Genomic DNA, 26,021 nt, shown 5'->3' on the forward strand with positions numbered 1-26,021 from the left:
GCTTCCAGTCTGGACGAGAACGAGGGAGGTGAGGTTGGTGAGCAAACTGCACACGGTACAGTGATGCAGCAGGGCATAGGCATAGAGAAGGTGAAAAGGAACGTAGTAGTTATTGGGGATAGTGGGGTGAAGGGTATTGACGCTGTCCTTTGTCACAATGACAAAGTGCACAGAAGGGTGTGCTGTCTGCCTGGTGCTCAGGTCCGGGATGTCGCATCTGGGCTGCAGAGGAACCTGGAGTGGGAGGGTGAGAATCCGGTCGTTGTGGTACATGTGGGTGCCAACGACGTAGGCAAAATGCGAACTGAGGATCTGGGGAGGGAGTATGAAAAGCTGGGAATGGAATTAAAAAGTAGAACCGACAAGGTGGTTATCTCTGGGCTACTGCCTGAACCGAGTGCAGACGGGCGTAGGGTTGATAGGATTAAGGAAGTGAATGGGTGGCTCAGGGAGTGGTGTGGGAGGAATGGGTTTGCGTTTATGGGGCATTGGCATCAGTATTGGGGGTAGGTGGGACCTGTTCAGGTGGGATGGGGTTGGTCTGAACCGTGCTGGGACCAGAGTCCTGGCACACTGGATCAACTGCCAGCAGTCTGTCTGCACAATCGATGAGCAATCTGAAACATTGCATCAAGATTTCTGGCGGGAAGCAGCACCATTTCGACAGAACACTAAAGTATTTTCAGTTTAGGGGCATCTTGCACCCACTGCAGCGTCAACACCCTCCAAACAGGGCTCAATGTTTTACCTTTGGAAAAACATGAAACCACTGTGCTGTGTGGAATCACTTCACCAAGTGCTGAAGATCTAAACAACAGCAGTCTCTGTGATGCCAGCAGAACTCTTGCCAGTCACTTTCCCAGGGACAGGTATGTGACTGTGAGTGACAGTGGCCATCTGAATTAAACGACCAAAGCACCATCACCGCAATCATCCCTGCGATATTACAGAAGTGTGGAAGCGGCCTCTCACTGCACTGTAGATAATCTCCAGCAATGTCAAGTTAAAAATCAAAATCGATACAGGGACAAAGTTTAATGTTCTATCCATTAACAAACTGCGAGAAATAGTCCTGGAGACAACATTGGATCTGAACCAACAGTCTGACCTTGTGCTTATCTGGACAGACAGTTGCCACCGAAGGTGTGGCCACTCTGCTGCATCTGGGGAAACTTTCCTCACTGAAACTCGAAGCCTCGAGCCACCACTCGCACTCTCGCTCTGCATCTTGTCCAGGGTCATTTAACCTGACCCAGAAGTCCATGCTGTTCAAGCTCAAGCCCCAGAGGTGACAAGGTACAGTGATATTTCTGACTGTCAGACAATCAGCAAGCTACCTGTTATGTACTGTATGTGATTCGGTGACTTGGTCACACCAATAACAGGTGTGCTGATAAAGATGCTGACTGCAATGAAGCAAAAGATCATCACGCGTAACATCGAATGACAGAAATGGAAGGAATTGCCCCAGTGGAAGAGACCACAGAGTGAATTTCGGCAATGTTAGCCGCGGTGAAAAAGGACGGTTATGGTCCCGATGTGTAATGACCCTATACATTTAAACCAAGCGCTACCTAGACCACATTTCCCCATGAGACTGTAACATAGAAACATAGAAAATAGGAGCAGGAGGAGGCCATCCAGCCCTTTGTGACTGCTCTGCCATTCATTATGATCATGGCTGATCATCCAACTCAGTAGTCTGATCCTGCCTTTCCTCCATATCCTTTGATCCCATATCTAACTGCTTCTTGAAAAGAAGCAATATTTTGGCCTCAGTTGCTTTCTGTGGTAGTGAATTCCATAGGCTCACCACTCTCTGGGTGAAGAAATTTCTCCTCATCTCTGTCCTAAACAGTCTGCCCCAAATCCTCAGACTGACCCCTGGTTCTGGACTCCCCCACCATCGGGAATATCCTCCCTGCATCTACTCTGTCCGGCCCTGTTAGAATTTTACAGGTTTCTATGAGAGAATACAATCCTAACCAATTCAATCTCTCCTCAGACATCAGTCCCGCCATCCCAGGAATCAGTCTGGTAAACCTTCTTGTACCCCCCGTACAACAAGGACATCCTTCCTCAAATATGACCAAAACCACACACAATATTCCGGGTGTGGTCCCACCAAGGCCCTGTATAATAGAAGCAAGACATCCATTCTCCTGTAGAACAGGGCATCTCAGACATGCTGCAAGCAAGAGTATTTTGTGTGTTTGATGCAAAATGTGGATTTTGGAAATCCCACTCAATCTGGCATCCTCAAGATTGACCACATTCATGTGCCCAGCCGGTAGTTACCGTTTCCCCAAATGCCACATGGTATCTGTATCAACAGTGAGCTGTTTCTGTGCTGTATGGAACAGCACTCTTTGCAGGTCAACTATGTGAAATCATAGTTATGACATCTATAGCTGAACATGATGAGCATCATCATCACGTCCTAGACAATATCAGTGATCTCAATTTAACACTCAGATCTTTGATGACTGGCATGGACATGAGGGTTAAATGGTCTCATCCTGTGCTTTATAAAAAGCCCCCAGATGTTAGTAAGGAGGATTTTGCTGGGTTGACAGGGTTGAACATAGAACATTACAGCACAGTACAGGCCCTTCGGCCCTCGATGTTGTGCCAAGCTACGTCCGAACCCAAGATCAAGCTATCCCACTCCCTATTGTTCTGGTGTGCTCCATGTGCCTATTCAATAACCACTTGAAAGTTCCTAACGTGTCTGACTCCACTATCACAGCAGGCAGTGCATTCCACACCCCGACCACTCTCTGAAGAATTTTTTTGGTGCCATGTTTGTTTGGTTTCACTCCTTTGAAATTTTTTGCAGTCTGATACAACTGAGTGACTTACTCGTATGTTTCAGAGGGCAGTCACATTGCTGTGAGTCTGGAGTCACATGTAGGCTAGACCAGATAAGGAGTCAATTCAATTTCCATCACCTTCCCTGTACTGTTTCTATGTATTTTCCCTGTTCCCTGTTTCTATTGCGGAGTTGTGTCACAATGGGAAACCATATGAAACCTCATTTTACTCATTCTGCTGAGAGTTGCCTCATTCAATTTGCTCAGAAATCTCTGAGTGTAGGAATGGTAGACAGCAATGTCCAATTGTATCACTGCATTGTTTCAATTGCTGAAGCACCTATTCAAATATTTCTACCTGATCTGCATCTACCACATCATGTAACCTTTGTCTCTTGTTCTTCACTTCCAGCCATCCAGCACCATTATTCCACTGAACCATGTAGAGAGCACAGTGAGTAAATTCAATTGAAATCTTTTTCATAATCTCTGTCAAAAAATGGATCTATGCATGAAGGCTGGGGCATGGCTAAGGTATGAAAGGCGTTAGAGGGCAAGGGAGATTAAATGACAAAAATGTCAGGGAACAAAAGGCAAAGGAATTGGTAATGATAATAAGAAAAGTAACAAATCATTGGTCCAGAATAGGTGTGAATAGCAGAATAAAGGTCAGTGTTGTCTGACAGCAAAAACAAGGATCTGGCTTGATTCCCGGCTCTGGTCACTGTTTTTGCGGAGTTTGCACATTCTCCTCATGTTTGCATGGGTTTTCTCCGAGTGCTCCAGTTTTCTCCCACAGTCCAAAGATGTGCAGGTTAGGTTGATTGGCCATGCTAAAATTGCCCCTTAGTGTCCTGAGATGTGTAGGTTAGAGGGATTAGCGGATAAAATATGCAGGGATATGGGGATAGGGCCTGGGTGGGATTGTGGTCGGTGCAGACTCGATGGGCTGAAGGGCCTGTATCTGCACTGTAGGTTTTTATGAACAATAAAAAGGAGGTACAGGCTGGCACTAAGAGAAACAATATAAAATGAAGTAGAGTTCATGGTTTGAAGTTGCGGAACTCAATGTTGAGTCCAGAAGGCTGTAAAGTGCCTCAAAAGTGAGTTGCTGTTCCTCTAGTTTGTTTTGGGCTTCACTGGAACATTGCAGAAAGCCAAGGACAGAAATATAGACATGAGAGCGAAATAGAGTCATAGAGTTATAGAGGATTACAGCATGGAAACAGGCCCTTCGGCCCAACTTGTCTATGCCACCCTTGTTTTAAAACCACTAAACTAATCCAGTCTGCAATCGACCTCCCCAGTGTAAAGAAGATAAATTGTGAGCAGCGAATACAGAAGCATTTGGGGCCTTGGATATTGAGGAGGGGGGATGTAAAGTGTTACACCTTCTGCAATTCCATGGGAAGGTGCCATGGGAAGGAGATGAGGTGTTGGGGGTGATAAAGCAATGGAACAGGGTGTCACGGAGGGAATGGACCCTCTGGAATGCTGATAAAGGAGAGGAGGGGAAGTTATGTTTGTGGTGGCATCATGCTGGAGGTGGCTGAAATAGTGGAGGCTAGTGCGGTGGAAAGTAAGCACTACATAGAACATAGAACATAGAACATTACAGCGCAGAACAGGCCCTTCGGCCCACGATGTTGCGCCGACCAGTTAAAAAACAATGACCCACTAACCTAAACCAATCCCTTTTCGTCCATAAACCTATCCACGGATCTCTTAAACGCCCCCAAACTAGGCGCATTTACAACCGCAGCAGGCAGGGCATTCCAATCCCTCACCACCCTCTGGGTAAAGAACCTACCCCTGACATCCGTCCTATAACTACCCCCCCTTAATTTAAAGCCATGCCCCCTCGTGCTAGCTTTCTCCATCCGAGGAAAAAGGCTATCACTGTCCACCCTATCTAAACCTCTAATCATCTTATATGTTTCAATAAGATCCCCTCTTAGTCGCCTTCTTTCCAGCGAAAACAACCCCAAATCCCTCTGCCTCTCCTCATAGGACCTCCCCTCCATACCAGGCAACATCCTGGTAAACCTCCTCTGCACCCTCTCCAAAGCCTCCACATCCTTCCTGTAATGTGGGGACCAGAACTGCACACAGTACTCCAAGTGCGGCCGCACCAGAGTTGTGTACAGTTGCAACATGACGCTGCGACTCCTAAATTCAATCCCCCTACCAATAAACGCCAAGACACCGTATGCCTTCTTAACAACCCTATCTACTTGATTCCCAACTTTCAGGGATCTATGTACACATACACCTAGATCCCTCTGTTCATCCACACTATTCAAAGTCCTCCCGTTAGCCCTATACTCAACACATCTGTTATTCCTACCAAAGTGAATTACCTCACACTTCTCCGCATTAAACTCCATCCGCCACCTCTCGGCCCAGCTCTGCAACTTGTCCAAGTCTTCCTGCAAACTATGACACCCTTCCTCACAATCTACCACACCTCCGACTTTGGTGTCATCAGCAAATTTACTAATCCACCCAACTATACCCTCATCCAGATCATTAATAAAAATTACAAACAGCAGTGGCCCCAAAACAGATCCCTGAGGCACACCACTCGTAACCGAACTCCATGACGAATATTTACCATCAACCACCACCCTCTGTCTCCTATCTGCTAGCCAATTCCTGATCCAATTTCCTAGATTACCCTCAATCCCATACATCTGCATTTTCTGCAGAAGCCTACCATGGTGAACCTTATCAAACGCCTTACTAAAATCCATATATACCACGTCAACTGCCTTACCCCCATCCACCTCTTTGGTCACTTTTTCAAAAAACTCAATAAGGTTAGTAAGGCACAACCTACCCGCTACAAAACCATGCTGACTATCTCCAATCAATTCATTACTCTCCAAATAACTATAAATCCTATCCCTAATAAGTTTTTCTAAAACCTTGCCCACAACAGAAGTGAGACTCACCGGTCTATAATTCCCGGGGAAGTCTCTGTTCCCCTTCTTAAACAATGGGACAACATTCGCTAACCTCCAATCTTCCGGTACTATACCAGAGGCCAACGACGACCTGAAGATCAGAGCCAAAGGCTCTGCAATCACTTCTCTTGGAAGAATCACTTCTAGGGAAAGATTCTGGGAGGGAGGGGAAGGGGTGAGGACAGAAATGTGCGAGATGGGTTGGATAATGTTGAATGCACAGTCAAGTATAGTGGGGAGGACCCTCTGTTAAGGAAAAGGGAAGAGATGCAGAAGTGATATTGTGGAAGATGGTACCATCAGATTTGATTGAACAGAGATGGAGATTTGGGAGAATAGTGCAGGAGTTACAGGAAGCAGGATATGGAGAAGTGCAATTGATGTAGCTGAGGGCGTTGGTGGGCTTATAACAAATGGAGACAGAGAAATCTAGGAAGGGAAGGGATGTGTTAGAGATGGACCATGTGAAGGTAACGAGGGGTGGAAATAGAAAGAAAATTTGTTGAATTTTTTAGGCTCTTGGTGGGAGAAGGAAGTGACAGCGATGACTAATACAGTCATCAATGTAATGGAAAAAGAGTTGTGGAGAATCTGAATGAGATTGGAAAAAGGAATGTTCCACATACCCCACAAACAGGAACATTGAGGAATAGTGGAGGACCTTCAAAGCAATCTTTCACAGTGTTCAGCAAAAGTATATACCAGAGATAAGGAAGGACTGTAGAGAAAGGGATAATCAGCCATGGATATCCAAGGAAATAGAGGAGGGTATCAAATTGAAAGAAAAGGCATATGAAGTGGCAAAGATTAGTGGGAAACTAGAGGATTGGGAAATCTTTAAAGGTCAGCAGAAAGCCACGAAAAATGCTATAAAGTAAGATGGATTATGAGAGTAAACTAGCTCAGAATATAAAAACAGATAGCAAAAGTTTCTACAAATATATAAAATGAAAAAGAGTGGCTAAAGTAAACATTGGTCCTTTAGAGGATGAGAAGGGGGATGTAATAACTGGAAATGAGAAAATAGCTGAGGCATTGAACAGATATTTTGTGTCGGTCTTCACTGTGGAAGACACAAATAACATGCCAAAAATCAATGACAGGAAGGCTATGGCAGGTGAGGACCCAGAAACTATCATTATCACGAAAGAAGTAGTGTTGGGCAAGTTAATGGGGGCTAAAGGTAGCCAAATCTCCTGGTCCTGATGGAATGTATCCCAGGGTACTAAAAGAGATGGCGGGAGAAATAACAAATGCACTAGTGGTAATTTACCAAAATTCGCTGGACTCTGGGGTGGTTCCTGCAGATTGAAAAACAACAAATATGACACCACTGTTTAAAAAAGGAGGTAGACAAAAGGCAGAGTATAGGCCGGTTAACTTAACTTCTGTGGTGGGGAAAATGCTTGAATCTATCATCAAGGGAGAGATAGAAAGATATCTGGATATAAATTGTCCCATTGGTAAGACGCAGCAGGGTTCATGAAGGGCAGGTCATGTTTGAGTAATTTGGTGGAATTCTTTGAGAACATTACATGCACTGTGGACAACAGGGAACCTGTGGATATGGTGTATCTGGATTTCCAGAAGGCATTTGACAAAGTGTCGCACCAAAGACTGCTGCATAAGGTGCACAGTGTTATGGGTAATGTATTAGCATGGATAGAGGATTGGTTAACTAACAGAAAGCAAAGAGTGGGAATAAATGGGTGTTTTTCTGGTTGGCAATCAGTGACTCATGGTGTGCCTCAGGGATCATTGTTGGGACCGCAATTGTTTACAATTTACAATGATTTGGAGTTGGGGACCAAGTGTAGTGTGTCAAAATTCGCAGGTGACACTAAGATGAGTAGTAGGGCAAAGTGTGCAGAGGACACAGAAAGTTTGCAAAGGGATATAGATAGCCTAAATCAGAGGGTGAGGGTCTGGCAGATGGATACAATGTTGGTAAATGTGAGGTCATCCATTTTGGTAGGAATAACAGCAAAAGGGACTATTATTTAAATGGTAAAAAATTGCAGCATGCTGCTGTGCAGAGGGACCTGGGTGTCCTTGTGCAGGAATCTCAAGGAGTTGGTTTGCAGGTGCAGCAGGTAATTAAGCAGCAAATGGAATTTTGTCCTTCATTGCTAGAGGGATGGAGTTTAAAAACAGTGAGGTTATGTTGCAGCTGTATAAGGTGCTGGTGAGGCCACACCTGGAGTACAGTGTACAGTTTTGGTCTCCTTACATGAGAAAGGATATACTGGCACTGGAGAGGGTGCAGAGGAGAATCACTAGGTTGATTCCAGAGTTGAGAGGGTTGGTTTATGAGAACAGACTGAGTAGACTGGGGCTATACTCATTGGAATTCAGAAGAATGAAGGAAGATCTTATAGAAGCATTTCAGGTTATGAAGGGAATCGATAAGATAGAAGCAGGGAAGTTGTTTCCACTGATGAATGAAACTAGAACTAGGGGGCATGACCTCAAAATGAAAGGGAGCAGATTCAGAGCTGAGTTGAGGAGGAACTTCTTCACACAAAAGGTTGTGAATCTGTGGAATTCCCTGCCCAGTGAAGCAGTTGAGGCTACCTCACTGAATGCTTTTAAGGCAAGGATAGATGAATTTTTAAACAGTGAAGGAATTATGAGTTATGGTGAATGGGTGGGTAAGTAGAACTGAGTCCATGAAAGGATCTTATTGAACGATGGAGCAGGCTCGAGGGCTAGATGGCCTATTCCTGCTCCCAGTTCTTATGTTCTTAAAAGACAGGCATAACTGGGGCCCTCGCAGGTACCCCATAGCCACACCTTTTACTTGGAGTTAGCGAGGCAAGTTATCGGAGAAATTATTTACTAACAGAACAAGCTCAGCCAAGCGGTGGATTGTGGTGGTGGATGGGGATTGTTTGGGCCTCTGGTCAAGGAAGATGCAGAGAGCCCTCAGACCGTCCTGGTTGGGGGAAGTGGTGAGGGTATAAAGGGATTGGACATCCATTGTGAAGAGGACGTGGTTAGGACCAGGAAACTGGAAACTGTTGGAATAACGTGAGGTGTCAGAAGAATCATAAGTGTAGAGGTTAGAGACTGGACACTGGCAAAGAAAACAAAGTCAACCTAGGAAAACCCTGCTAGTCCCCCAGACACTAAGGGACAATTTAACATTAACAAATCTGGAATTACAAGTGAGTCTCAGTGATGGCATTCATGAAACTATCAATTGTCATAGGAAGCCATCTGTTTCACTAATGTCCTTTAGGAAAGGAAAACTGCCATTCTTACCTAGTCTGGCTTACACATGACTCCAGACCCATAAGAAAGTTGTTGATTCCTAAGTGACTGCTGAAATAGTCGAGCAAGACACTCAGTGCGAGGGCAATTCGGGATTACGTTACAACTGTGACAACAATTCAAGAATTTCCTCAGCTGTACAGCATTGGCTCAGTCCTGATCCCGTCAAACTCATCTATCCTAGGCTTCCAAAACCATGGCATTCTTCTCCTCACTCACTCCCCCCTCAAACCATGGAGCTGTCCCTCACTCTTCCTCAAACTGGGGCCTCCTCCCCTCACTCACCCTCAATCTGTGAGACTCCTCCCCTTCTTCACTCACCCTCAATTTGTGAGACTTGTCCCCTCTGTCAGCTTCCTCTTCTGTCAATATCTGCGATGTATTCTCTTCGATCTGAGTTTTGTGTCAGTTGATGCGTCGTCTGTGATTTACTTCGGTCTCCCCTCAGTCTGGGCTGGGGAAGAGTGTGGTGTGTTGCTGTGAAAGGGTTAAGGTCTCAGTGACTGTGCTATGATAAGATGTTTTTGAGGTGTTTCACTCAGAAACATAATGGCATTAGGCGCTAGTTAGTGCTATCAGCTGATATACACATGACCCTGGCTGTCAGGATGGAGGGGGTGGGTGCAATGTGAGGAGGAGAGTGCAGCAAAAAACAAGCAAGGGAGTGTTGATGTTGTGGTCTCGTTGTTAACCACAAGGGCAGGAAGGAATGGGAAACGAGAGAGCAAAAAACCTTCATCGCTGTGAAGCACAGAGGAGGATATCTGTCAACATTGTTCAAGAAAACAACTTGCCTTGTTTAACGTGATCAACCAAATGTGACTGGATCTAAAATATAAACAGAATTAAAGGACCTCCGTGGTTCGCTCCAGCCCAGCCGTTTATTTCTTGTTGGCTCTGGGCTTTGAGATAAGATTACAGAGAGAACAATGTCCTGGAGGTGGAGTTGGAGGAGCCTTTCACAGGTACCAAATACAAGGGAGGGGTTGGAATGGGAGAGAAAGGGAGGAAGAGAACTGGGGTGGGAGAGAAATAGGATGAGAAGAAAGAAAAGGGGGAGAAGAGATGATAGGAAGGGGAGAGAGAAAGAGGGGAAAGAATGGAGGGAAAGAGAGTAAAGTAAGGGAAGAACAGGGAGGAAAAAGAAAGGAAGATGAGAGAGAGTCGAAGCATATGTAGGTCAAATGAGAGGGAGAAAAGGGCTAGAGAGAGCGTGAGTGTGAGAAAAAAAGCTGCTGCAATAAAGACAGGGACAGAGGAATCCGGAGAGAGAAAACTAACCTGAGCCAAACATCTTGGAAATCTTAATGTTTGAGTTTATTCTGTGTTGTAACTGATTTTAGAAGTTTGAATGTTCAGTTTAAGAGTTTGCAGGCGGCTGTGAGAATATATAATTGCTGAGGGTTTTATAGGATATGTGATTGCGGAAGGTTTTATTGGACACAATCCTTACTGTGGGGCTGCTATTTAAGTTTGTCATTGGAAGGAGGCTCTCACATTTTCCTTCTGCTGTTGGAACTGTGACAGTTTTTGGAGAAAATCCTTCTGCAGAAATGGGTAATTGCACAGGCTGGCCTGGGGCCTGGGTTGGGGTGTGGGGCTTTGGGTGTTGGGGATGGGGGAGGGGTTTGTGAGAACAGAACGAGGAGAGGGTGGTGACGGGGGTGTGGTATACGGTGTGTTTTTGGGTGTGTGATTGAATGGTGGGGGAAGGGATGGAATTAGATGAAGTTTTTGATGTAACTGCATTGATGCCAGTGTTTTTCCACTTACCCCTTTAGCTGTGAGGGAAAATTCACTACCTACTGCCCTGTGAGGAGTTGGAGAGATCTCCCTAAGCAGGAGATTTGTTGGAAAAATGTCTTCATGGTCTCATTACCCTACCATTGTTTGGAGTGAGGAATAACAGATTCAAGAATCCAGACACATGGGAACACCACCACCTGGAGGTTCCCCTCCAAGCCACCCATCATCTTGACTTGGAAATATATTGGCTGTTCCTTCACTGTCACTGGGTCAAAATCCTGGAATTCTCTCTCTAACAGCATTGTGGGTGTACCTAAACATCGGGGACTACAGTGTTTCAAAGAAGGCAGCTCACTACCACCTTCGCAAGGGCAATTAGGGATGGGCAATAGATGCTGAGCAGCAATACCTGCACCCTATTAATAAACAAAACATTTTGCAAAGGTACGATTCTGCTCTCCCGCTGAAGAGGGCGAGTAGGGGGTGGGGGGGCAGCACTCCAGCCTTTCCCAGCTGCTGGCCATCTGATTGGATGCAAGCTCCTAACTCCCAGGGGAACAGTGGCAGCTGTGGGACTGCAGCCAGTCCCCACAAGAATCACAGCTCAAGGCCGGATACTGAGTAAGTGGTTAGTGCACTCAGTCAGGTAGGCCCAGGTTCGGGGGTGAGGGGATTAAAATCGGATGGCTGGTGGGAGAGCAGTTACTATTGGGGAAGGGTCTCCATTGGGTACAGGCTTTATCAATCATTGAATCAGGAGGCTGCTCCTCTGTCTGCTGACAGCCAATCAGCTTGTACCCGGCTGTCCCATCAAGTACTCCAGCCACTGCCTCACTCCCTCCATGGGGAAAATGGGAGTAATGGCGGGAGAATCATAGAATCCTTCAGTGCAGGAGGAGGCCAATCGGCCCATACAGTCAGCACTGACCTCAATCCCAACCAGGACCCATCCCCATAACCCCATGCATTTACCCTTGCTATTTCACGTGATACTAAAGGGCAATTTAGCATGGCCAATCCACCTAACCCATATAACTTTGGACTGTGGGAGAAAACCAGAGCACCTGAGGAAACCCACGCAGACACAGAGAGAACATGCAAACTCCACACAGACTGTGACCAGAAATTGAACCCGGGTCCCTGGCGCTGTGAAACAGTGGTGCTAAGCACTGTGCCAGCATGCCACCTCTGACATGGCCATTACTTGGCTATGTAAGGGCCTCAGTTAATCCAAGAGTGGGTGGGCCATTCAACACCTACCTTGCCGCTGGTATAATTCCAGCAGAGGTGGGTAGGTGATGGATAAAGTGCTCCCTGGCAAGTCACCCAATTTACACCCTCCCGCCTACCTGCTCCAGTGGGCAGGGAGCACAAAATGCCAGTCTTAGTGTGTTCAAAGAAATTCCCAATATCTGGAAACCAACCAATGTGGTTTCTTTCATTCTTTGCTTTCCCGGGCCCCCCTCTGCCAACCCAACACGGCGGCCCCTCCAGTGCCTCAAGCTCCAAAGAGTGGAGAGGGGGAAAATCATCCCAAATATTTACCCCTGTATCGTTATCCAGGATTCCCAACTAGAAAGAGCAAGTGTGTAGACACCAGACATGGCTGTGATGTTTCTCAATGTTAAATAGCTTGATTCTCAACATGGTCATGTGTCAGTGCTCATCTGAACTCCTCTGGTCACACAATTCTCCTTATTCCCCACATCTATACCCAGGGCTAATGATCCAATTCAGCCAAACAATTTTTTCTGTATTTACCCAAACATCAGGTGTGGGAAAATAACTTAGGGAAATGAATTCAGAGACATGAGTGCAGAAGGGACAACATGAATGAAGACAGATTGTATCGGACTAACCTGATGAAGTGACAGAGATTGTTGCTGAAGTCTGCAATAGATTTTAGATACATGGGGTGCAATTTTCCAATAAGAAATGAAGTGTCCATTGGGTGGGAGCTAAGAGGGTTGGGAAGGAGGAGCTCTGCATTAGAGGGGGGTGGGGATGGGGCTGGCACTCAGAGGAAAGATCCAGCCAACAGGTGGCCTGCTATGAGGGGGTTGGGTTGGGTTGGGTTTCGGGTTTGCAATGTTACAGGGGTTTGGGTCAACGATATTGGGCTATGGGGAGGAGTTGGAGCTAGTGATGTTGCTGTGGGGTGGGGGTGGAGTCTGGACCAGTAATTGGGAAGCCACATTGTCTGTACCTTTAAGACTTGATTACCTGTAAAGACACACATTCCAACTATTATTTTGTAAATTGAGTTTGAGTCTTTAAATGTCCTGTTTGTGAACACAACTCCCACTCACCTGATGAAGGAGCAACGAGCGCTCTGAAAGCTCGTGGCTTTTGCTACCAAATAAACCTGTTGGACTTTAACCTGGTGCAAAACTTCTTACAGAGCAAGTTCAGCCAGACAGAGGAGAGGAGGGTGGATGGGGATTGGTCAGGCCTCTGTTCAGGGAAGAAGCAAAGATTCCTCAGACCCTCCTGATGGGGGGATGGTTTATATAATCAAAATGATTCAGCTTTGAGAGAGTACAAGAGGAATGCCAGGAGTTTCATAGTCACAAACCCTTAAATGTGACAGGGCAAGATCATAAAACAGAAAGGAATAAAAATATCCTCAGAATGTCCCAAAGCACTTCAGAGCCAATAACATATTTTTGAAATGTAATCAATGATGCAATTTCAGAAAGCGAAATGGAACACTTGGCTCTTGAATTGGGGCATCGAATAAGAGAACAAATAAATCGTGTTAACCCTTTACAAATTCCTTGTTCAGCTGAGCTGGAATGTTGTACCCAGTATTGGACACCACACTTCAGGAGGGATGTCAGGAGAACTGACCAAGGATCATAGAGTCATAGAATCCCTAGGGGCCATTCGGCCCATCAATTCTGCACTGATAACAATCCCACCCAAGCCCTATCCTTGTAACCACACGCAATCCCCCTGACACTGAGGGGAAATCCCACCTAGACCTGTTCCCCGTAACCCCAAGTGTTTACCCCGCTAATCCCCCTAACCTACACATCTTGTGACATTAAGGGGCAATTTAGCATGACCAATTCACCTAAGCTGCACATCTCTAGACTGTGGGAGGAAACCAGAGCACCAGGAAGAAACCCACGCAGACCCGGGAAGAGCATGCAGATGCCACACAATCACCCAAGGTAATAATTGAACCCGGGTCCCTGGCGCTGTGAGGTAGCACTGCTAACCACTGTGCCGCCCTTAGGAAAGTGAGGCAGATTGAGGAGATCGATATCTGGGTGATTCCCTGGTTCCGGGATGATATCCAGGAGAGATTGTAGAAGCTGAAAAACTCTCTTTAGACCACAGAAGTTTAAGAGGAGACTTAGTCGTGGTCTTTGAAATTGTGAAGGGTTTTAGAGAGGATTTATTTTCTCTGTCACTGAGCAGAAATGATGTAGAGATGCCGGTGTTGGACTGGGGTAAACACACTAAGAAGTCTCATAACACCGGGTTAAAGTCCAACAGGTTTATTTGATAGTAAACCCACAAGCTTTCGGAAACACTGTTCCTTCATCAGGTGAGTGGAAAGTTCTGATCAGAGAAGGGCATATAGAGGCACACACAGTTTACAGAATACTGATTGGAATGCGAGTTTTTACAGCAAACCTGCTATTCAAGTTTTAAAGATGTCTTCATCTTGAAGTCTTAAAGATTGTATGCATCTTTAAGACTTGAATAGCAGGTTAGCTATAAAGACTCGCACTCTAATCAGTATTCTGTAAACTGTGTGTGCCTCTATATGCCCTTCTCTGATCAGAACTTTCCACTCATCTGACGAAGGAACAGTGTTTCCGAAAGCTTGTGGGTTTACTATCAAATAAAGCTGTTGGACTTTAACCTGGTGTTGTGAGACTTTTTACTGAGCAGAAATCACAGAGCTAAAATGATTAGTAAAAGGAACAAGAAGGTAAATGAGGAGATGTTCTTCTGGAGCCCCACATTGAGAGGGTGCAATCCCCTCCTGCTGACAGCTTGGAGTGAGCTCGCGTGTTGGTTCTGAGGATCACATGGATGCTGAGGAGTCATAGAATCATTGAATTCTGCAGTGCAGAGGGAGGCTATTTGGCTCATGAAGTCGGCACCAACAACAATCCCACCCAGGTCCTATCCCCACAACCCCATGTACTGGTTCTAGGGGAGGTGGGACCTGTACAAACTGGATGGGTTACACCCGGGCAGGACTGGGACTGATGTCCTAGAGGGACTGTTTGCTCGAGCGACTGGGAAAGGTTTAAACTAAAAGTTAAAAGTTTATTTAATTAGTCACAAGTAGGCTGACATTAACACTACAAAAGGCTAACATTAACACTGCAATGAAGCTACTGTGAAAATCCCCTAGTCGCCGCAGTCAAGTGCCTGTTGGGTCAATGCACCCTAACCAGCACGTCTTTCAGAATGTGTGAGGAAACCAGAGCACCCGGAGGATACCCATGCAGACACAGGGAGAACGTGCAAACTTCACACAGTGACCCAAGCTGGGAATCGAATACAGGTCTCTGGCGCTGTGAAGCAGCAGTGCTAACCCACTGTGCTACCATGCCACCCAACTACTCTGCTGGGGGATGGGAACCTTTGTAAGGAATAAGAGAAGGAATAAGGAGCAAGGGCAAAAGCAAAAGGTAGAAAAGGGAATAAAAAAATGTGATAGGCAGAGAAACCAAGGACTTTGGTGCGTTGACCTGAACAGATGCCAGAGTGTGGCGACTAGGGGAATTTCACAGTAACTTCATTGTAGTGCTAATGTAAGCCTCACTCGTGACTAATAAATAGACTTTATTTTACTTCACTTGACGAACAGGGCTATAGATAATAATATTGAGAGTGAGACAAACATTGTTAAAAAGACAAGCTTAAAGGCTCTGTGCCTTAATGCACGGAGCATTCGCAATAAAGTGGATGAACTCATCATGCATCATGAACTCATCATGCATCATGTAAATGGGGATGATATAATTGGGATAATAGAGATTTGGCTGCAGGGTGTCCAGGGATGGGAACTGTATGTGCCAATATTTAGGAAGGACAGGCATAAAGGAAAAGGGGGTGGAGTGGCACTGCTGGTTAAAGAGGAAGTTATCACAATAGTGAGAAAGGTTATTAACTCTGACAATGTGTAGTCTGTATGGGGAGAGTTGAGAAATACCAAGGGCAAAAAACATTAGTGGGTGTCATATATAGACCCCCTAATGCACGTGTGCGGAATTTGGCTATCAGTCTCTGCTCAGTGACTCTGCACTGTCATGTGTTGTGAAGGCCGCCTTGGAGAGCCAAGTTCCGCATGAGGATGGCCTCAACCGGGATCTTGGGTTCACGTCACACTATCTGTAACCCCCACGACTTACCTGGGCTTGCAAAATCTCTCTAACTTGTCCTGGCTGGAGACAATACACATCTCTTTAACCTATGCTTAACCTTCTCTCCGCTCTCATTGTCTGTACCTTTAAGACTTGATTACCTGTAAAGACACGCATTCATAAGGACATAAGAACATAAGAAATAGGAGCAGGGGTAGGCCATCTAGCCCCTCGAGCCTGCATTCCAACCATTATCTTGTAAATTGAGTTTGTGTCTTTAAATGTCCTGTTTGTGAACACAATTCCCACTCACCTGATGAAGGAGCAGCGCTCCGAAAGCTTGTGGGTTCTGCTACAAAATAAACCTGTTGGACTTTAACCTGGTGTTGTGTGACTTCTTACTATGCTTACCCTAGTCCAATGCTAACATCTCCACATCAGGACCAGACAGAATCAGCATGGATTTATGAAGGGGAAATCATGCTTGACAAATTTATTGTAATTCTTTGAAGATGAAACAAGTAGAGTTGACAAGGGGGAGCCAGTCGATGTGATATATTCAGACTTTCAGAAAGCGCTTGAAAGTCCCACACAAGAGATTATTGTGCAAGGTTAAAGTGCACAGGATTAGGGGAAGTATATTGAGATGGATAGAAAACTGGTTGGTAGAGAGAACAAAGAATAGGAATTAATGGGTGCTTTTCAAATTGGCAGGCAGTAACTAATGGGGTGCCACAGGGACCCATAAGAACATAAGGACATAAGAAATAGCAGCAGAAGTAGGCCATCTAGCCCTTCGAGCCCACCCCACTATTCAATAAGATCATGGCTGATCTGAAGTGAATCAGTTCCACTTTCCCGCTTTCTCCCCATAACCATTAATTCCCTTGCCTATCAGAAATCTATCTACCCGTGACTTAAATATATTCAACGAGGTAGCCTCCACCACATTAATGGGCAGAGAATTCCAGAGATTTACCATCCTTTGAGTGAAGAAGTTCCTCCTCAATTCCGTTCTAAACTGCCCCCCTTCCCTGATTTTGAGGCTGTGCCCTCTAGTTCTGTTCTCCTTTCTAAGTGGGAAGAATCTCTCTACCTCTACCCTATCTAGCCCCTTCATTATCTTGTAAGTCTCTATAAGATCCCCCCTCATCCTTCTAAACTCTAACAAGTACAGACCCAGTCTATTCAATCTCTCTTCATAGGCTAACCCCCTCATCTCCGGTATTAGCCTGGTGAACCTTCTCTGTACTCCCTCCAAGGCTAATATACCCTTTTGCAAATACGGGGACCAAAACTGCACACAGTATTCCAGTTTCAGCCTCACCAGTGCCCTGTACAGTTGCAGCAAGACCTCCCTACTTTTATATTCTATCCCCCTCGCTGTAAAGGCCAACATTCCATTCGCCTTCTTGATCACCTGCTGCACTTGCAGACTGGGTTTTTGCGATTCGTGTACAAGGACCCCCAGGTCCCTCTGCACTGAAGCATGCTGCAGCTTTTCACCCTTTAAATAATAATCCCTCCTACTATTATTTCTACCAAAGTGGATAACCTCACACTTGCTAACATTATACTCCATCTGCCATGTCCTCGCCCACTCACTCAGCCTATCCAGATCTCACTGCAGACTTTCTGTGCCCTCCACGCAATTCGCTTTTCCACTCATCTTTGTGTCATCAGCAAATTTTGTTACCCTACACTCAGCCCCCTCCTCCAGATCGTTTATGTAAGTGGTAAACAGTTGAGGCCCCAGCACCAATCCCTGCGGCACTCCACTAGTTACCAACTTCCAACCAGAATAGCACCCATTGATTCCAACTCTCTGCTTCCTGTTAGATAAACAATCCTTAATCCACGCTAACACCTTTCCCCCAACTCCGTGCACCCTAACCTTTCGCAGCAACCTTTTGTGAGGCACCTTATTGAATGCCTTCTGGAAATCTAAAAACACCACATCCACTGGTTCCCCTCTGTCTACCGCCCTAGTCACATCTTCATTGAAATCCAATAAATTCGTTAAACACGACTTCCCCTTAACAAATCCGTGTTGCATCTGCTTGATCAAACCATTCTTTTCTAGGTGTCTTGCTATTTCTTCTTTGATGATGGATTCTAGCATTTTTCCAACTATGGACGTTCTGCTAACCGGCCTATAATTCCCTGCCTTTTGTCTGCTACCTTTTTCAAACAGTGGCGTAACATTAGCTGTTTTCCAATCCTCCGGCACTTCCCCAGAGTCCAGCGAATTTTGATAAATAATTACTAAGGCATCTGCTATTACTTCTGCCATTTCTTTCAGAACCCTGGAATGCATTCCATCCAGTCCCGGGGACTTGTCTACCTTCAGTCCCATTAGTCTATCAAGCACTACCTCTCTAGTGACAGCAATTGCATTAAGGACCTCAACTCCTACCATCCTTCTATCTTTAATATTCGGCAAGCTATTTGTGTCCTCCTCCGTGAAGACCGACACAAAAAACTTATTTAAAGTCTCAGTCATTTCCTCGCTACCCACCCCCTCTCGTCCTCCAAGGGTCCAACATTCACTCTAGCCAGTCTCTTCTTCTTTATATATTTGTAAAAACATTTACTTTTTTTATATTTAGTGCTAGTTTAGCTTCATACTCTATCTTTCCTTTTATCGCTTTCTTAGTCATCCTTTGTTGCTTTTTAAATCTTTCCCAATCTTCTAATTCCCCACTATTTTTAGCCACTCTGAACGCCCCAGCTATTCACAATGTTTATTAACGATTTGGATGAGGGAACAAAATGTAACATCTCAAAGTTTGCAGATGACACCAAGTTGGGTGGGAGGGTGAACTGTGATGAGGATGCCGAGATCCTTCAGAATGATCTGGACAGATTGGGTGAATGGGCAAATCAATGTCAGATGCAGTATAATTTGGATAAGTTTGAGGTTATTCACTTTGGAAGCAAAAACAAGGTGGCAGATTACTACCTGAATGGGTGTAAATTGGGAGAGGGGAGTGTGCAGAGGGACCTGGGTGTCCTTGTGCATCAGTCACTGAAGGTAAGCGTGCAGGTGCAGCAGGCAGTAAAGAAGGCAAATGGTATGTTGGCCTTCACTGCGAGAGGTTTCGAGTACAGGAGCAGGGATGTGTTGTTACAATTATACAGGGGCCTCGGTGAAGCCACACCTAGAGTATTGTGTGCGGTTTTGGTCTCCTTTTCTGAGGAAGGATGTTCTTGCTCTTGAGGGAGTGCAGTGAAGGTTTACCAGGCTGATTCCGGGGATGGCGGGACTGATGTATGAGGAGAGATTGACCAGGTTAGGATTGTTTTCACTGGAGTTCAAATGAATGTTCTTATGTTCTTCCCTTATAAATGAGAAACTTATAAAATTCTAACAGGACTAGACAGAGTAGATACAGGGAGGATTTTTCTGATGGTGGGGGAGTCCAGAACCAGGGGTCACAGTCTGAGGATTCAGGGTAAACCATTTAAAGTGGAGGTGAAGAGACATTTCTTCACCCAAAGAGTGGTGAACCTATAGAATTCATTACCACAGGAAGTAGTTGATGCCAAAACATTGAATGTATTCAAGAGGCGGCTGGATATAGCACTTGGGGTGAATGGGATCAAAGATTATGGGGAGAAAGCAGAAGTAGGCTACTGAGTTGGATGATCAGTCATGATGGTGATGAATGGCGGAGCAGGCTCAAGGGCCGAATGGCCTCCTCCTGCTCCTATCTTCTATGTTTCTATGTTCTATTGCTTTGCCTGTGTTCAGAGATATTTTTAGTGGAAAGAATGTGCAATACTGAAGGTAAGGGGCAGATAGCAGTGAGTACGCTGGGGTTGGGGCTTCACATCTTTCTGCAGTATTTGCTGTAAATGTGTGAAGCCTTTCAGGATTGGTCCTGGTTTGAACGGAGGGAGGAGTAGATGGAGTGAGGAGTCCTGCTGGGGGGGATGCAGCCTGGCTTCCATCTGGAGAATGAAAAGGCAATAGGACACCAGCCTGGACCTTAGGATTGTGCTCATGTGGGAGTTAATGAGGTGAAGTAATAATTCTGAGAAGGCAACTTCAAATTCCATTGCAGTAATTTGAGGATTGCTTTTATCTTTACATTAGAATTGCTGGAAATACCACACTGATCTCAGTAAAAGTGATGCTGAAGCTGTCCAAACCATTATCCCATAGCGACTTTACATCCTTATGGCCAATAATGAGACGATCTGAAGTGGCGGAGCAAATAGTCAGTTGTATCAAATTGAGCAGTGGTAATAGTGGAAGGTACAGGTGTGCCACGATCGAGTCTTCAGCGTGGTGTGTTGCCTCCTTGGTGCTAGAATCTGAGCGGTTGCAAGACATTTTTAAGCAAGAGGGTGAGCAGCTAGAAGTTGTTGGACATATTGGTACCAACGACATAGGTAGGAAAAAGGATGAGATGTGAATATAGAGAGTTAGGCAGAAGGCTAAAGTGCAGGACCTCGAGGGTAGTAATTTCTGGACTACTAACAGTGCCATATACGAATGAGAGTAGGAATATGAAGATTAGGCAGATGAATGCATGGCTTGAGAATTGGTGCAGGGGGCAAGGATTTAGATTTGTGGATCATTGGGATCTCTTCTGGGGCAGGGGTGACTTGTTCAAGAGGGACAGGTTATACCTGAACTGGAGGGGGACTAATATCCTGGTGAAGAGATGACTCTATTGGCTAGAGCCACGCGGGAGGGTTTAAACTAATTTGGCAGTGGGTTGGGATCCAAAGCAGTTGGGAGACAGAAGAGAAGGTTGAGAATAGCATGAAAGTTAAAGGGAGCACATTAAATAGCAAAGGCAGTGTCAGTAACCCTAGTACTTGCAAGGTCAGGCAAGAGCAGGGCAGAGAGCAAGGGAAGTGCAGATTAAACTGTATTTATTTCAATGCAAGAGGCCTGATGGGCAAGGCAGATGAACTCAGGGCATGGATGTATACATGGGACTGGGATATTATAGAAATTACTGAAACATGGCTAAAGGAAGGACAGGACTGGCAGCTCAATGTTCCAGGGTACAAATGCTATTTGAAAGATAGAACAGGAAGTAAGAGAGGAGGGGGAATTGCGTTTTTGATTAGGGAAAACATCAAGGCAGTATTTAGGGGGTTCAGCTACTGATTCAGTGATGGATAGAACTGAGAAATAAGAGAGGGAAGATCACTTGCAGGGTTGTACTATAGGCCTCCAAATGGTCAGCAGGAAATTGAGGAGCAAATATGTAAGGAGATTACAGATTGCGCCAAGAAAAAATAGGGCGGTAATAGTAGGGGATTTTAACTTTCCCAACATTGACTGGGACAGCCATAATATTGGGGGCTTGGAAGGAGAGAAATTTGTTGAGTGTATTTAGGAGGAATTTTTCATTCAATATGTGGATGGCCCGACTAGAGAGGAGGCAAAGCATGACCTCCTCTTGGGAAATAAGGAAGGGTAGGTGACAGAAGTGTTAGTGACCACAATTCCATTAGTTTTGAGTTAGCTACAGAGAATGATTTGTTGAGCCCAAAAGTTAAAATTCTAAATTGGGACGAGACCAATTTTGATGATATCAGGCAGGAACTTTCAAAAATTGATTGGAGGAGTCAGTTGGCAAGCCAAGGGACGTCTGGTATATAGGAGGCTTTCAAAAATGTGTTAACCAGAATTCAGGATAAGCACATTCCTCTTCGAATGAAGGGCAAGGCTGATAGAAATAGGGAACCTGGATGACTCGGGATATTGAGGCCCTGGTCAAGAAGAAGAAGGTAGCACATGACATGCATTGGCAGCTGGGACCAAATGGATCCCTTGAAGAATACAGAGGATGTAGGAATGGAGTTAAGAGAGAAATCACAAAAAGAGTGTTGGGGTGAGTTATAGAACAAAGAGATCTGGGGGTACAGGTTCATAGCTCTTTGAAAGTGGAGTCACAGGTAGACAGAGTGGTGAGAAAGGCATTCGGCATGCTTGGTTTCATTGGTCAGAACATTGAATACAGGAGTTGGGACGTCTTGTTGAAGTTGTACAAAATATTGCTAAGGCCACACTTGGAATACTGTGTGCAATTCTGGTCCCCCTATTATAGAAATGATATTATTAAACTAGAAAGAGTGCAGAAATGATTTACCAGGATGCTACCAGGACTTGACAGTTTGAGTTATAAGGAGAGGCTGGATAGACTGGCACTTTTTTCTCTGGAGCGTCGGAAGCTTAGGGGTGATCATATAGAAGTCTATAAAATAATGAGAGGCATAGATTAGGTGGATAGTCTACATCTTTTCCCAAAGATAGGGGGGCCTAAAACTAGAGAGCATAGGTTTAAGGTGAGAGGGGAGAGATACAAAAGTGCCCAGGAAGAAATTGTTTCAGTCAAAGGGTGGTGAGTGTCTGGAACAAGTTGCCAGAAGTAGTAATAGAGGTGGGTACAATTTTGTCTTTGAAAAAGCATTTAGACAGTTACATGCGAAAGATGCGTATAGAGGGATATGGGCCAATCATGAGAAATTGGGACTAGCTTAATGGTAAAAACTGGGCAGCATGGAAAAGTTGGGCCGAAGGGCCTGATTCCATGCTGTAAATCTCTATGACTCTATGTCTATGGCTCTGTAAAACACTCACCACCAAGGCAACCAGGGGTGAGTAATAAAAGCCAGTTTTGTGTCAGTGATGTCCATATTCATAGAAGCATAGAATCCCTGTTGTGCCAAAAGAGGCCATTCAACCCACCTTGTCTTGAAAGAGAATTCCACACCTTCCCCCCACCCCCACCCCCACCCCCCCTACCCCACCTCCCCCCCCAACCCCCCCCAGCTCTATTCCCATCACCCCAGCATTTATCATGGCCAAACCACCGAACCTTGTACATCTTCAGACTGTGGGAGAAAACTAGAGCACCTGGAGGAAACCCACACAGACACAGGGAGAGCATGTAAACGCCACACAGACAGTGACCCAAGGCAGGAATTGAACTTGGGTCCCTGGTGCCATGAGGCAGCAATGCTAACCATTGCGCCACCGTGTGAATGCCATCCTGTGAATGATTAAAAAAGGGAAGTGAAAACAGGGGTAACGTACAAGAATATAAACCAGCAAAGTGTAGCTTTGATGATGAAATCAATCCTTTAAATTCTCTCCACCTTGTTAGTGGGCTCCCTGTGTCCCAAACAGACCACAGAATGAATCAGATACTTAAATCCACTCGAATGAGGTGTTTGATGAATGTGATCCTCATTTTTCTCCCTCTGACTCTCTCTTTTCTCAATACAGGGCTCCACCAAATCAACCAAGAGTCTTCCATCACGGCATCGACCCTCCCGGTAAGGAACACATTCGTCGCAATGGACTTTATATTGGATACAGGATAGAGATCCCTGTGCCCCAAAAGGCCAGGGATTGACTGACGCTTGCAGGTCAAAGGCTTTCAGGCAGCATTGTATGTCTGAGTGAGCTAGTCACAATCAGAGCGATCTGGGCTAAAGCAAGATAATACATTTGTCTGTTTATCTGTTTCTCTGCATTTCTCTAACGTTGTATGAGTGTAAACTGGTTTGCAGCAGTCGATCTGAGTGTATTTGTGTGACTGTGCATCACTCTTGCATGGTGTCGCGATATGTCTGTGTATGTGTATAGATAGGCTGGAAATTGGGTGGAGAAATGGCAGATGGAATTTAATCCAGATAAATGCAAAGTGATGCATTTTGGTAGGACTAATGTAGGGGGATGCTATACAATAAATGGCAAAACCATCAAAAGTCTAGACACACAGAGGGACCTAGGTGTGCAAGTCCACAATCCTTGAAGGTGGCAGCACAGGTGGAGAAGGTGGTGAAGAAAGCATATGTCATGTTTGCCTTTATTGGACGGGGTATAGAATATAAAAACTGGAGTCTGATGTTGCAGTTGTATAGAACATTGGTTAGGCCACATTTGGAATACTGCATCCAGTTCTGGTCACCACACTACCAGAAGGACGTGGAGGCTTTGGAGAGAGTGCAGCGAAGGTTTACCAGGATGTTGCCTGGTATGGAGTGTCTTAGCTATGAGGAGAGATTGGGTAAACTGGGGTTGTTCTCCCTGGAAGGACGGAGGATGAGGGGCAACCTGATAGAGGTGTATGAAATTATGAGGGGTATGGATAGGGTGAACAGTGGGAAACTTTTTCCCAGGTCGGAGGTGACGAACACGTGGGGTCACAGGTTCAAGGTGAGGGGGGTGAGGTTTAACTCAGATATCAGAATATTTTACACAGAGGGTGGTGGGAGACTGGAATGCACTGCCAAGCAGGGTGGTGGAGGCAGACACGCTGGGATCATTTAAGACTTATCTGGATAATCACATGAACAGACTGGGAATGGAGGGATACAAAAGAATGGTCTAGTTGGACCAATGAGCGGCGCAGGCTTGGAGGGCCGAAGGGCCTGTTTCCTGTGCTGTACTGTTCTTTGTTCTTTGTATATATATTTCAGTGCATGTGTTTATATGCTTCTGCATTTTCTGTATGTATATAACAATATCACGGTGTGTATCATTGTGTGTTTGTCTCTGTTGATCTCTAACTCTGTGAATGACTGCTTCGGTGTCTCTGCTTCGGTATGTGTCTCCATCTCTGTCTGCCATACAAATATGTGTCTGAGAGCTTTTTGTGTCTGTGTATCAGTCCTGTCTGTCTGTCAGTGATTATATGTTTCTGTCTGTGTCTGCTGCTGATTGTCTGTGTCTGCCGGTGATTGTCTGCCTGTCAGTGATTGTGTGTTTCTGTCGGTGATTGTGTGTGTCTGTCGGTGATTGTGTGTGTCTGTCGGTGATTGTATGTTTCTGTCAGTGATTGTGTGTGTCTGTCGGTGATTGTGTGTTTCTGTCAATGATTGTGTGTTTCTGTCAGTGTTTGTGTGTCTGGCAGTGATTATGTGTTTCTGTCGGTGATTGTGTGTTTCTGTCGGTGATTGTGTGTTTCTGTCGGTGATTGTCTGTCTGTCGGTGATTATGTGTTTCTGTCAATGATTGTGTGTTTCTGTCAGTGTTTGTGTGTCTGGCAGTGATTATGTGTGTCTGTCGGTGATTGTGTGTGTCTGTCGGTGATTGTGTGTTTCTGTCTGTGATTGTGTCTGTCTATTTTAATACCTTTGTGTGTGTGCGTGTGCATGTTTGTGAGTGTTGGACTGGTTGGATTCAGTCATCCTTGAGGTATCACGTCCTTTCCTGAAGGGTGAAGTGGGCAGTCTGGAATGAACCAGAAAATGTTCAAGATGAGATACTGTGGGACGTGATTAAATCCTTTAAAATTCAGGGAATGGAATGGAATGCCAGCTACTCAGACGTTCTAACTTGTTAAACTAAAAATAACTTATTTACAGAGTGAGTGTCAACTACCCATAGCATAGTCGTGCTGTCAAGATCAACTGTGTCTCAGTGTTTTTGAAAGTGAATTGTTCCCTTTTACACTCTATGTATATTGTACAAGTCTAGTATAGCCTGCACATGTACATGCATGTGTGAGTCATTCTGTATACACTCTGTGTATACTGTACAGGTCTAGTGCAGCCTGTATGCTTACAGGCAATGTATGAATCATTCTGTATACACTGTGTGTATACTGTACAGGTCTAGTACAGCCTGTACATGTACAGGCATGTATGAATCATTCCTGTATACAGTGTGTATACTGTACAAGTCTTGTACAGCCTGTACATGTACAGGCAGTGTGTGAATTGTTCCTGTATATTCTATGTGCATACTTTACAGGTCGAGTACAACCCATACATGTACAAGCATGTGTGAATTGTTTGTGTACATAATATAAAAACACATTTGTATTTATATCGTAGCTTTGATATATGATCTATAGTCTCACCAGAATGACTATGAGCTTTACAGCTGTCGTGGGTAAGTTGTTGGAGAGTAT

The 26,021-nt window shown here is 45.1% G+C and overlaps 1 protein-coding gene across 12 annotated transcripts in view; it reads left to right on the forward strand.

Moving 5' to 3' along the window:
• tns1b (tensin 1b) overlaps positions 1 to 26,021 on the forward strand; it is a 590,459-nt gene that overhangs the window by 369,576 nt on the left and 194,862 nt on the right. For 11 of the 12 annotated variants that reach the window (XM_080199610.1, XM_080199614.1, XM_080199612.1 and 8 more), the window contains 2 exons: positions 3,226 to 3,267; positions 23,387 to 23,436. In XM_080199610.1, coding sequence (XP_080055736.1) covers positions 3,226 to 3,267; positions 23,387 to 23,436 — 92 coding nt within the window. Of the gene's footprint in view, positions 1 to 3,225; positions 3,268 to 9,813; positions 10,018 to 23,386; positions 23,437 to 26,021 lie in introns of those variants that run through there. The other variant, XM_080199619.1, reaches the window with a different exon arrangement.

Source organism: Carcharhinus amblyrhynchos, chromosome 11 (assembly GCF_965287045.1).
Source record: "Carcharhinus amblyrhynchos chromosome 11, sCarAmb.v2.hapA, whole genome shotgun sequence".
Classification (NCBI taxonomy): domain Eukaryota; kingdom Metazoa; phylum Chordata; class Chondrichthyes; order Carcharhiniformes; family Carcharhinidae; genus Carcharhinus; species Carcharhinus amblyrhynchos.